The sequence below is a fragment of the Phyllostomus discolor genome, chromosome 6, assembly GCF_004126475.2.
Source record: "Phyllostomus discolor isolate MPI-MPIP mPhyDis1 chromosome 6, mPhyDis1.pri.v3, whole genome shotgun sequence".
Classification (NCBI taxonomy): Eukaryota; Metazoa; Chordata; class Mammalia; order Chiroptera; family Phyllostomidae; genus Phyllostomus; species Phyllostomus discolor.
Genome location: NC_040908.2, coordinates 78,379,607 through 78,392,293, shown reverse-complemented (window position 1 = coordinate 78,392,293; position 12,687 = coordinate 78,379,607). Strand labels below are relative to the sequence as shown.

The 12,687-nt window shown below is 38.4% G+C and overlaps 1 protein-coding gene across 3 annotated transcripts in view; it reads left to right on the top strand.

Moving 5' to 3' along the window:
- CBL (Cbl proto-oncogene) overlaps positions 1–12,687 on the top strand; it is a 120,455-nt gene that overhangs the window by 27,121 nt on the left and 80,647 nt on the right. For 2 of the 3 annotated variants that reach the window (XM_036028404.1, XM_028516519.2), the window contains exon 2: positions 4,727–4,974. In XM_036028404.1, the coding sequence (XP_035884297.1) occupies positions 4,727–4,974 (248 nt within the window). Of the gene's footprint in view, positions 1–4,726; positions 5,008–12,687 lie in introns of those variants that run through there. The other variant, XM_036028403.1, reaches the window with a different exon arrangement.

Below are 12,687 nucleotides of genomic sequence, written 5' to 3'. Positions count from 1 at the left end.
GGTGATGATGAACTCCTTGAACTTGACCTTACCTGGGAAGCACTTTATCTGCCCTTCCATTCTAAACGAAAGCTTTGCTGAATAGAGTCATCTTGGATGTAGGTCCTTGCTTTTCATGACTTGGAATACTTTCCAGCTCCTTCTTGCCTGTAAGGACCTAGCAGAGTTCACTGGAGAGACACACTGGGTTCTAGAACATACACGAACCCACCCAACCCATGTTGCTGCTGCATTGTGGTGTATGTAGGGGAGGGGTCAGAGATGGAACAATGCCACTTGCTGGGCTCCCGGCAGCTTTCAGTCATTTCCCCAGCTACCCACAAGCAAAATTGGGCCCTTCTGGTACTGAGTCATGGGTGGGTTGGGTTCGTGTATGTTCTAGGACCCAGTGTGTCTCTCCAGTGAACTCTCCTGTGAGACTGGGAGTTTGTCCTGCTACCTCAAGCCCCACAGGTTTTTACCACCAGAGGTTTTGAGGCTTTATTTCCCCACGCTGGAACTCTGGATTATGCAGTGTGTCTCACTCCCCAGTTGTTCCTCCCAGTTTATTTTTATGCAAATGTAGGACCCCCTGCTCTGCCACCTGCCACCTCTCCTGCCCTGATTCTCCAGCTGCTGCCTTGCCGAGAGTCCTCTCTGCCCAGGCTGTCTGTTTCTGCCTCTCCTACTGGTCTGTATGAATGTTTCTTTAACTCTTTGGTTGTCAGATTTCCATACAGTTCGATTTTCTGGCAGTTCTGGTTATTTTTTGTTCTTAATTTGTTGGTGTCCTTCTTTTGGTTGTGGGAGGAGGCACAGGGTATCTATCTACACCTTCATCTTGGCTGGAAGTCCAAAGCCACCATCTTGACTGGAAGCCAGGTTAATGCTTTTTATGCTTCTGTTTAAGAAATTTTTCTCTGTTGTGAAAGATAATTTTCTCATTATATTTTAAGGCTTTATAGATCTGCCTTTCACATTTAGGTCTCTAACCCACCTAGCATTTTCTTTTGTGTTTTTGGTATAGTGTAAGTTGAGGGTTTAGTTTGATGTGCTTTTTTCCCCCTAGATGTATCCCCCGTTGTTCCACTGTTGTTTTTGGAAAAGACTATTCCTTTATGATTTGTCAAGGGTCCATATATATTTGGATCTATTTTTAGACATTTTTCACCAGTAAAATTTATCTTTTTTTAGATACAGAAAAATCTGTGTAAATTGAAGGTACAAAATGGAATAAATGTGGAATATCAGTCATTATAACAAATACAAAATTGACCAAACTCACAGGTCAAAATTGACCAAAAACACAAAGATAGTTACATTGGATTAAAAAATCTAACTATATGTTCTTTCTTTTTTTAAAAAAAATTTTATTTATTTATTTTTAGAGAGGGGAAGGGAGGGAGAAAGGGAAAGAGAGAAACATCAGTGTGTGGTCGCATCTCATGCGCTCTCTGCTGGGGACCCAGCTCACAACCCAGGCTTGTGTCCTGACTGGGAATCAAACCAGCGACTCTTTGTTTCACAGGCTGGCATTCCAGTGCACTGAGTCACAGCAGTTAGGGCTAACTATTGTTCTTTAAAAGAGGCCCATTTAAAACACAAGAACTCAGCCCTGGCCAGTGTGGCTCAGTGGATTGAGCTCTCACCTGAGAACTCAAAGGTCACCAGTTTGATTCCCCTTGCCCCCACCCCCTGGTCAGGGCACATGCCTGGGTTGCAGGCCAGTCCCTGGTTTGGGATGTGTGAGAGGCAGCCCATTGATGTTAGTCTCCCTCACTTTCTCCCTCCCTTTCCTTCTTCTCTAAAAACAAACAAACAAATAAATAAATAAAATCTTTAAAAAATAAAATTTAAGAACTCAGAAAAGTTGAAAGTAAAGGGTAGTAAAAGAATTTCAGGAGAATTTTCTGACAGTCCTGCATTTATGTGAGAAGGAAAGGTATCTCAATCAACTCCATGGTTTTCTGCGTTCAGGGTCTCTCTGCTTTTGTCCCCTCATGATTGTTAAAAGTCCATGCCCCCATCACTGAGATGTACCTTGTAGGGCAGACATGTACTTTGTTTCTGCCCTTGAGAATTTTCATATTCTGTTGTGGAGTGAGCCATGCATTTAAAAGGAACTTGCTGCCCTAATTGGTGTTGCTCAGTGGGTTGGCTGTTGTACCACAAATGGAAAGGTTGTTGGTTGGTTCTTGGTCAGGACACATGCCTGAGTTGCAGGCCAGGCCACCAGTTGGCAGCATGCGACAGGTTACCCATCAATATTTCTCTCACACATTGATGTTTCTATCCCTCTCTTTCTCCCTTCCTTCAACTCTCTATACAAAAATAAATAAAATCTTTAAAATGAACTTGCCATATATCATTTTGCATTTTTAGGCATTTGTGTGGATGTCTTCCTATCCCATGCCTTCCTTCCTCAGTTGTTTAGTCTGTTATGTGTTATTTGAATCATTAGTCACACATATCGTTTAAAGAACTCACCCTGTAAGGGACTACTGAAAACGTAAAATGATTGCCTGTTAGCAGAAAAGTTATAGATAATTTCTTTTTTAAAATATATTTTATTGATTACATTATTACAGTCATCCCAATTTTTCCCCTTTGCACCCCTCCACCTGGTACCCCCCATTTCCTCTGGCAGTTTCCCCACCCCTTAGTTCATGGCAGTAGGTCACACATACAAGTTCTTTGGCTACTTCATTTCCTATACTGTCCTAAACATCCCTGTGTTTTCCATACCTACCAATTTGTACTTCTTAATCCCTGCACCTTTTTCCTCATTCTCCCCCTTTCCCCTCCCAACTGATAACTCTTCAGATGATCTCCTTTTTGTGTTCTTGTATGCTGTTTGTTTTTTAGATTGAATTGTTGATAGTTGTGAATTTATTGCCATTTTAATGTTCATAGCTTCGATCTTCTTCTTAAATAAATCCCTTTAGCATTTCATATAAAAAGGGCTTGGTGATGATAAACTCCTTGAACTTGACCTTATCTGAGAAGCACTTTATCTACCCTTCCATTCTAAATGATAGCTTTGCTGGATAGAGTAATCTAGGTTGTAGGACCTTGCTTTTCATCACTTTGAATACTTCTTGGCAGTCCCTTCCAGCTTGCAAAGGTTCTTTTGAGAATTCAGCTGACAGTCTTATGGGAACTCCTTTGTAGGTGACTCTCTGTTTTACCTTGCAGCTCTGAAGATTCTCTCTTTATCTGTAACCTTTGGCATTTTAATTATGATGTGTCTTGATGTGGCCCTTTTTGCATCCATCTTGTTTGGGACTCTCTGTGCTTCCTGGAGTTGTATGTCTAATTCCTTCACCAAATAGGGACATTTTCTTTCGTTATTTTTTCAAGAACATTTCCAATTTCTGGCTCTTTCTCTTTTCCTTCTGGCACCCCTATGATGCAAATGTTGGATCGCTTGAAGTTATTCCAGAGGCTGCTTACACTATCCTCATTTTTTGGTTTCTTTCCCCTTCTTGCCATTCTGTGTGAATGTTTTTTTCGTCTTTATGTTCCAAATCACTGATTTGATTCTCAGTTTCATCCACTCCACTGTTGATTCCCTATAAATTTCTCTTTATTTCACTTAGTGTAACCTTCATTTCTGCCTGGGTCTTTTTTATGCTGTTGAATACCCAATGAGTTCCTGAGCATCCTCATAACCAGTGTTTTCAACTCTGTATCTGATAGGTTGCTTATCTCCATTTTGTTTGGTTCTTTTTCTGGAGTTTTGTATTCTTCTTTCATTTGGACCATATTTCTTTGTCTCCTCATTTTGGCAGCCGCCCTGTGTTTGTTTCTATGTATTAGATAGAGCTGCTTTGACTCCCTGTCTTGGTAGCATGGCCTGTTGTAGAAAGGTGCATCCATAAAGTTAGATTGGGTACAGTCTTAGGTATTTGCCAGGGTGGGACAACCCATGGGACAACCCATGGGGCATCCAATGGGGCAACCAATGTCAACCAGGGTGATGGAGTCTCAGAAATGTTGTTGCCACTGTGTGGCTCTGTGTGGGGAGGGCTCAGAAAAGGGATAATGGCCACTAGCTGGCCTCTCGAGTGTGGTCTGGGAGGAAACTCCCAGCATTCACTTTGATCCCAGACACTTCAGTTTCTCCCCATATGCCACTGGTGCCCTTTCAGCTACTGTCCTGGTACTGGTGTCCCGGGGTAATGAATCTGTGTAAGTCCCAAGTCTGCTGTGGGCCCTTTAAGAGAAGATGCTTGAGAATCCTGCAGTTTCTTTTGCTGCCTCAACCCTCACTGGTTTTTACAGCCTGAAGTTATGGGGACTTACCTTCCTGGTACTAGAACCTTGGGCTGGGTGGTCTGGTGTGGGTGTGGGATCCTTTGCACCCAAAACATTCCATTTGATTTTTATCCACCATGCATGGGTGTGGGTCTGCCTGTTCCACATCTCTGCATCTGCCCCTTCTGCCCGTTTGGATGAATGTGATTTCTTTAATTCCTTGTTGTCAGACTTGGATACATCCCAACTTTCTGATCATTCTGTTTGATTGTTGTTTTGTAGTTTAGTTGTAATTTTTGCTGTGGTTATATTAGGAGATGAGTCATGTTTGTTTGCCTATACCTCCTTCTTGACTGGAAGTTGATCATTTCTTATATCCTTATCCTTTTTTCACTTTTCTACAAAAGCACATGTTGTATAACTTTTTTAACTTAAGGAAATTGTCCTTAAGATTTTCCAAGTAATAGTCTTTCTTTTTCATTTGTTTCAGGTGGTGCGGTTGTGTCAGAACCCAAAGCTGGCGCTAAAGAATAGCCCACCTTATATCTTAGACCTGCTGCCAGATACCTACCAGCATCTTCGTACTATCTTGTCAAGATACGAGGGGAAGATGGAGACACTTGGAGAAAATGAGTATTTTAGGGTGTTCATGGAGAATTTGATGAAGAAAACTAAGCAGACCATAAGCCTCTTCAAGGAGGGGAAAGAAAGAATGTATGAGGAAAATTCTCAGCCTAGGTAATGGAGAATACTACACAAATATTTATTCAGGTCTGTGACTGTTCAAATGGGTAACACATAGAAGTAGTTAAGTTGGTTTTAATTTTATGTCAATAATGCAAAGTTGACATTTGATTAAAGGTGTGCTATATATAAAAGGTTGCCTTGGAGAACATTGAACTATCCATAACTTCATTAGGTTTGTTTACTTATGGAAAGTCAGTGACTTAGAGTCAGGAATATGAGTTGGAGGTGGTAGGTCCTTTAGAGACCCTGAAGATCATGAAAATTTGTGGATAGGGGAAAGTGTGAATGAAAGAGGTTGGTGGTAAGCTGTGGTTAGAAGTAAATAATAAGAGGTTAGATTTTGCTAGAACTGTAGCATATTAGGCAAATTGTAAGTACGGGATAATAGGAAGAAAAATTACCGTAAGCCGTTAGTTTAGATAACTTTTTAATAAAGCATAGTGAAATGGCATTTCTTTTACAGGTAAACTGACTTTTCTAATAGAATAGATATTGCCAAATGCAGTTAATTCAATGAATATTTGAGGGATCACTATATATTCGTTTGTTCTTTTTAAATGCTAAAAACTATATTGGTTATCCTGTGTTATTTACTAGCTTGGTTGTAAGTGACATACTAGGAGAGAAATAGGTTGATTGTATATATAGGTATAGTTGTTTGGTTTTATCCAGTTGGAAATAAATATTAACTCATCTAAAGTAAGTAAAAAATGACTTCCGGCAAGATGGAGGCATAGGTGGACGCACCGTACCTCCACGCACAACCAAGATTAGAACAACCACAATTTAGAGCTAGAATAACACACAGAACTGACAGAGAATTTATCTGAATGGAAGTCAGACAGCCAAGAAGTTGAAGTAGACCCGTTCACCCAGACAGGTAGGCAGGGTGGAGCCAGGCGGGCTCGGGTTGGCAGCGGCGCGCGTGGGGGAGAAATCAGCGCGAACTGGGTGCGAACTTGGCGCGAACTTGGTGAGTGAGTCATCCGGGCGCGCAAGATCGCAGCGGTGAGAGTGCGCAAGCGGAGGCTGGTGGACCCAGTGAAGCAGTGATTGTGGACCAGGGCAGAGCGTGCAACCCAGGATCCCAGAGAAGGGACTGTGTTCCTGGGAGAACAGAACTACCGCCATTGTTCCCTCCTGCCCCCACCTCCGTCCCCACATGCAACGTCACAATCTAGCGACTGGGGTGCCCAGCCCAGGTAAACACCTAAGGCTCTGCCCCTCACCGTAACAAGAGTGACCAGACCGGAAAAAAAAAAGAAAAAAAAAAAGAGACAGGGAGAGATATGTTTCCAACAGAAGAAGATCAGTCCTCCAGGACTCATCCTTTTGAGCGACCAAGAAATAGCCAATCTATCAGATGCACAGTTCAAAACACTGGTGATCAGAAAGCTCATGGAATTGGTTGATTTTGGGCGCAAATTACATGAAAAGATGCAGGTCACCATAAAAGAGATGAAGGAAGATACACAGAGGAGAGCTAATAGTGAAGGGAAGGAAACTGGGTCTCAAAACAATACAGTGAACCAGAAGGAAGATAGAAACAACCAGGCAGGAAAGCATGAAGAAATAAGAATTCAAAAAAACGAGGAGAAGCTTAGGAACCTCAAGAACATCTTTAAAAGTTCCAACATCCAAATTATAGGGGTACCAGAAGGGGAAGGGGAAAAGCAACAAATTGAGCACGTATTTGAACAAATAATAAAGGACAACTTCCCCAATCTGGCAAAGGAAATAGTCTTCCAAGAAATCCAGGAAGCTCAGAGAGCCCCAAAGAAGTTGGACCCGAGAAGAAACACACCAAGGCACATCATAATTACATTAGCCAAGGTAAAAACGAAGGAGAGAATCCTAGAAGCAGCAAGAGATAACGGGACAGTAACCTACAAAGGAATTCCCATCAGACTGTCATCTAATTTCTCAAAAGAGACCTTACAGGAAAGAAGGGGCTGGAAAGAAATATTCCAAGTCATGAAAGACAAGGACCTACGCCCCAGATTGCTTTATCCAGCAAAGCTCTCATTTAGAATGGAAGGGCAGATACAGTGCTTCTCAGATAAGGTCAAGTTAAAGGAATTCATCACTACCAAGCCCTTATTTTATGAAATGTTAAAGGGACTTATCTAAGAAAATAAGATAAGGAAAAAACATGTATAGTAAAAGGACAGCAGACTCACAATTATTAACAACCACACCTAAAGCAAAACCAAAAGAAACTAAGCAAACAACTAGAACAGGAACAGAAGCACAGAAAGGGAGATCACATGGAGGGTTAGCAACAGGGGAATGGGAGGAGGAGAGAGGGGAAAAAGTACAGAGAATAAGTAGCATGGAATGTAGGCTGAAAATAGATAGGGGGAGGGTAAGAATGGTATGGGAAATGTAGAAGCTAAAGAAGTCATAAGTATGACACATGGACATGAACTAAAGGGGGGGATATGGGTGGGAGAGGGTCTACAGGGTGGAGGGGAGTGAAGGGGGGAAAATGGGACAACTGTAATAGCATAATCAATAAAACATATTAAAAAAGTAAGTAAAAAATGTAAATACTACTATAAGTTTTTAGGGAATAAATTACTCTTTTTTTACTTTAAAAATTTTTAGTTTAGTCATTGTTCAAGTACAGTTAATAAATTACTTTTGAGGAGTGACTTGAATTAGGGCAACTCTAATTTCTGAGGGCATTAATTTGGCATGTATTACTCAAACAGTAACTTACTAAATTGTGTTCTTGTAGCCCACTACTCCTTTCACTATGTTGTTTTAGATTCTGGGAACTCTTGTCTCTCACTTAACATTGTACTCAGATCATTATTCATATTACCTTTACTACCACAAGTTACTCAGGTTTGATCCAGGATATTAGTCTTTTTATCAGGGTTTTTTGTTTGTTTGTTTTTTTTTTTAGGATTTTATTTATTTACTGTTAGAGGAGAGGGAGGGAGAAAGAGAAGGGGGAAAACATCAATGCATGGTTGCTTCTCGTGTGCCCCCTACTGGGGACTGGACCCACAACCCAGGCATGTGCCACTGGGAATCGAACCAGTGACCCTTTGGTTCACAGGTCAGTGCTCAGTCCACTGAGCCTCACCAGCCAGGGCAGTCTTTTTCTTCTTAAAAAGATTTCTGGTGAATAAATTTAATGTGTAAGAACCTTTGTAACTTTTAGTTTATATGAAACTGAAGTTCATTCCTTTTAATTATTTCAATTTCTTGACTTTTGTTAAAACCTTGACTATATGGGACTTAGCTAACTAGTTATTTGTATTGAGTTTTAAAAAAATAATTTTACTTTATTAGATACCAGAACTTTGAAAATTTATTTACCATCTATAATTAACTTGGTTCTGTTTAAATCCCAGGAGGTGAAAAGAAGAGTTAAGCGATCAATTATGATGAAATGTGATAAATGCTTTAATAGAGATATGTACAAAATATTGTGAGAACACAATTTTTCTTAGTGTCATTAGGGAAGGTCGCACAGGGGGAGAGTTATCTGAACTAGGTTTTGAAAGGTAGGAATTTTATAGGCAGAATAGTGAAGAAAAGGCCTTTAACAAAGTGGCATGAAAAGCAGGCTTCATATGTTAAGGGAACATGAGCAGTCTGGTTTGGCTAGAATGTGGGGAAAGAGATAAGCCAGAAATACAGATTGGAGTGAGATTGCAAAGAGTTGTTCTTTGACCTCTAGACCTGCCCCTTTAGATAACAGGCTGCCTTGAATAGTGTTTTCTAAAGAGCATTTTTATAATGAAATAAAAATTACAGAGCTTCTGGTCTTGGAGCATACTGAACATTGTTTAACATTTTTTTCGTGACTGATAGTTCATCACTTAGAGGAACTATAGTGTACTGGTTAAGATGATGGACTCGGAAGCCTCTTGTCTGCATTTGAATCCTAACTTTTCCACTTAGTTAGCTATGTGATCCCTCATTTTCCTCATCTCTAAAATGAAATAATAATAGTACTTTCCTTATAGGATTGTTGGGAATTATTAAATGAATAACTAAATGTTTAGTACTTAGAACTAAATAATAAACACATTGAAAGTGACAAATGGGTTAGCTTTTATTATCTTAATCATTGTCATTATTTTCATTACTATAAACATAGATTATTGTATTTGGCTGTGTATCAGTGATACTGCCAGGAACTGTTGAAGGCTGAGTTGCTCTTACTAAATGGCTCTATACTATGCTTGTAAGTTCTTTTGCCTTTCTTAAAATCTTACTGTCAGTATGTTTGTCTATCGGTTTTATTTCCCCTAATATGAAGGTTTTAATTCAAAATGGGCTTTGAATACATACAACCAGTTTCATATAAATTATATGTAAAGTGAGAATAAGTAAATTTCAGATGAGGATCAGATTTTTTTTTTTTTTAATAAAGGAAAATATATGGCTTTACTGTATGATCTTTGTGATCTGTATTTTGGTTACTCTTACATGTTATTTTTCCTGTTCAGTTTTTGAAGTTGAGATATAGTTTACATACCATAAAATTTATCCCTTTAAAGTATACGATGCATTAGCTTTTAGTGTGTTGACAAAGTAAGGCAACCCTCAGCACTATATAATTCCAGAATATTTTTATCATTCCAAAAAGAAACCGTGTGCTCATTAGCAGTCAGTTCTCATTCCCTACTCCTGTCCCCTGCCAAGCACTCGGTAGTCACTAATATATGCTTTCTGTTTCTTTTGATTTCCTTGTTCTAAAAATTTTGTATAAGTAGAGTTATGTAAGAGTAGCCTTTTTTGTCTGGCTTATTTCACTTAGCATGTTTTCAAAATTCATTCATGTTAGAAACAGCATGATTAGTACTTTATTTCTTTTTATGGCTAAATAATATTTCACTGTATGTGTATAGACCACATTTTGAATATGGGCATTTGAGTATTCAGGATAAGTATACTTTTGACTAATATGAATAATATTGTGTACAGGTTTTGTGTGGCTATATGTTTTCCGTTCTCTTAGGTACATACCTAAGAATAGAATTGCTGAATCATGGTAATTTTATGTTTATCTTTTTGAGGAACTGCAAATTATTTTCCCCAGCGGCTGCAAGGAATGTATGGGGGTTCTAGTTTCTCACAAACACTGTTATTGTTTATTTTTTCTTTATTATAGCCACCCTGCTCGGTATGAAGTGGATATCTCATTGTGGTTTTGATTTTCATTTTGATGTGAGCATCTTTTCATGTGTTTAATTGGCCCTTAAATATCTTCTTTGGAGAAATGTCTATTCAAATCCTATGTCAATTTTTGAATTAGGTTATTTGTCTTTTTATTGTTGAGCTGTAAATGTGCTTTACATATATGGGATACTAGACTCTTATAAGATAAATGATTTTAAAAACTTTACTACCATTCTGTGGGTCTTCTTTTCACTTTCTTGATATTATCATTTGAAGCAGAAAAATTTTGAATTTTGATTACACCCAATATTTTTTCTTTGGTTACTTGTGCTTTTGATGTCATAGCTAAGAAACATTGCCCAAACCAAGGTCAGGAAGATTACACCATGATCATTTTGAAGTTTTTTTTTTTTTTTTTTTAAATTTATTTCATTTTATTTTTTTAAAGACTTTATTTATTTTTTAGAGAGGGAAGGGAGGGAGAAAGAGAGAGAGAGAGAAACATCAATGTGCGGTTGCTGGGGGTCATGGCCTACAATCCAGGCATGTACCCTGACTGGGAATCGAGCCTGTGACATTTTGGTTCGCAGCCCGCGCTCAATCCACTGAGCTATGCCAGCCAGGGCGAAGTTTTTTTTTGTTTTTGTTTTTTTAATACAGTATGTGGTGTACAGTGATGGTCTAACTTCTTTTGTGTGTGGATACCCAGTTATTGGTCTAGATGTCTATCCTTATGCCAGTACCATACCATCTTGATTACTGTGTCTTTGTAGTAAAGCTTTGAAATCAAGAAATATTGAGACCTCCAACTTTATTCTTTTTCAAGATTGTTTTGGCTCTTCAAGGTTCCTTGAGATTCTTTATGAGTCTTAGGATCAGCTTGTCAATTTCAGCAAAAAAGGGCAGCTAAAATTTTAATAGGAACTGCGTTGGACCTGTAGATCAATTTGGAGAGTATTCCTACCTTAACAACACTGTCTTTCAGTCTAGGAACATGAATGTCTTTCCATTTATTTAGGTCTTCTTTAACTTCTTTTCAGCAACATTCTGTAATTTTCAGTGTACAAGTGTTTTGCCTCCTTGGTTAAATTTATGCCTAACTATTTTATTCCTTCTGATGGTATTATACATGGAATTGTTTTCTTAATTTCATTTTTGGATAGTTTGTTGCTGGTGTGTAGAATACAGTTGATTTTTATATATTGATCTTGCATCCTCTGGCTTTGCCGAACTGATTTTTTTGGTTCTAGTAGTTTTGTAGTGGATTCCTTAGGATTTTATACAAACAGGATCATGTCATGTACAAACAGAAATAGTTTTACTTCTTCCTTTCCTTTGTGGATACATTTATTTCCTTCTGCCTAAGTGCTCTGGCTAGAATCTCATATGTTGAATAGAACTTGTGTTAAATAGCAGTGGTGAGAGCAGACATTCTTGTCTTGTTTCTGGTATTAGAGGAAAGTTTTTAGTCTTTCCCTATTGAGTGTGATGTTAGCTGTAAAATCTGTATAGATATCCTTCACCAGGCTGAGAAAATTGTCTTGTTTCTTGCTTGTTCAATGGTTTTTTTTTTTTTTTTTTCTTTTAGTCATTATGAAAGGATGTTACAGGACTTGTATGTTTTGTTTTTGGTTTTTCTTCTTGGGAGAGAGAAATTTGTGAATGTGTAAAATTCTGGAAACATAAGTATCTTAAGTTGAAACAAGGGCAAGAGGTAAGCCCTGGGAATAACTGAAACCATGGTTGAAAATGCTGCCAAGACTATCTGTATTCTCTCAGTATAGATTTGTGTCTAAATTACAGGAAGATCTGGCCTCTGCTGTACCCAACATTTATATCTTACGAATTTCCAGTATAGCAGAATGCCTGACTCTTAGTTCCAGTTTTGACTTTGGCATTGGTATAGATCAAGTAATTTTCCCTTGAACAGTCAACTTTGGAAAGCAATGCTAAATGATATGATTAGTCCACTGTAGGCCAGTTCTCAACTCTTGAAGAATATGTTATTTGGTGACATACCTTCTTCCACAAAGCTGTATGTGAGGGAGTTTGTTCCCAGGCTAGATATTGAGGAGTTAAGTACTTAAATATTCTCTAGAAGAGAATATAGTTGCTTCCTATCTTTATTTTAGAGAGGATATTAGATGAATTAACTTGGCTAAAGATAAATTTACTCTTTTTTTTAGAAAGTTTTTCTTTATAAAAAATGAATTAAGCAAAATCTGTAAGCTGCTTTCTTGCCTTTTTAAACTCTAGCTTTTGCACCTGCTTGCTTCTACACAGGATGTTAGAGTAGAAGCTGAATGGGATTGTGCAGTGCAGCTAACTGTAAAATATCACTGTCTTACTGCATTTATTTTAGAAGATCAGACCTTTCTATTGTTACTCTATTGCCTTTTTAGAGGGAGTTTAAAAAGAAATGATCAAGATTTGGCTTTGTTGTATTCAACTAAAAATATACAGAAATAGCTAAAAGCTCATGTGCTAATTACTCTTTAAAGAAAAACAATTGTTGTTTAGTCTCTGTGGGAGGCACTGACTGCTCTAGGAGATGTGATGGAG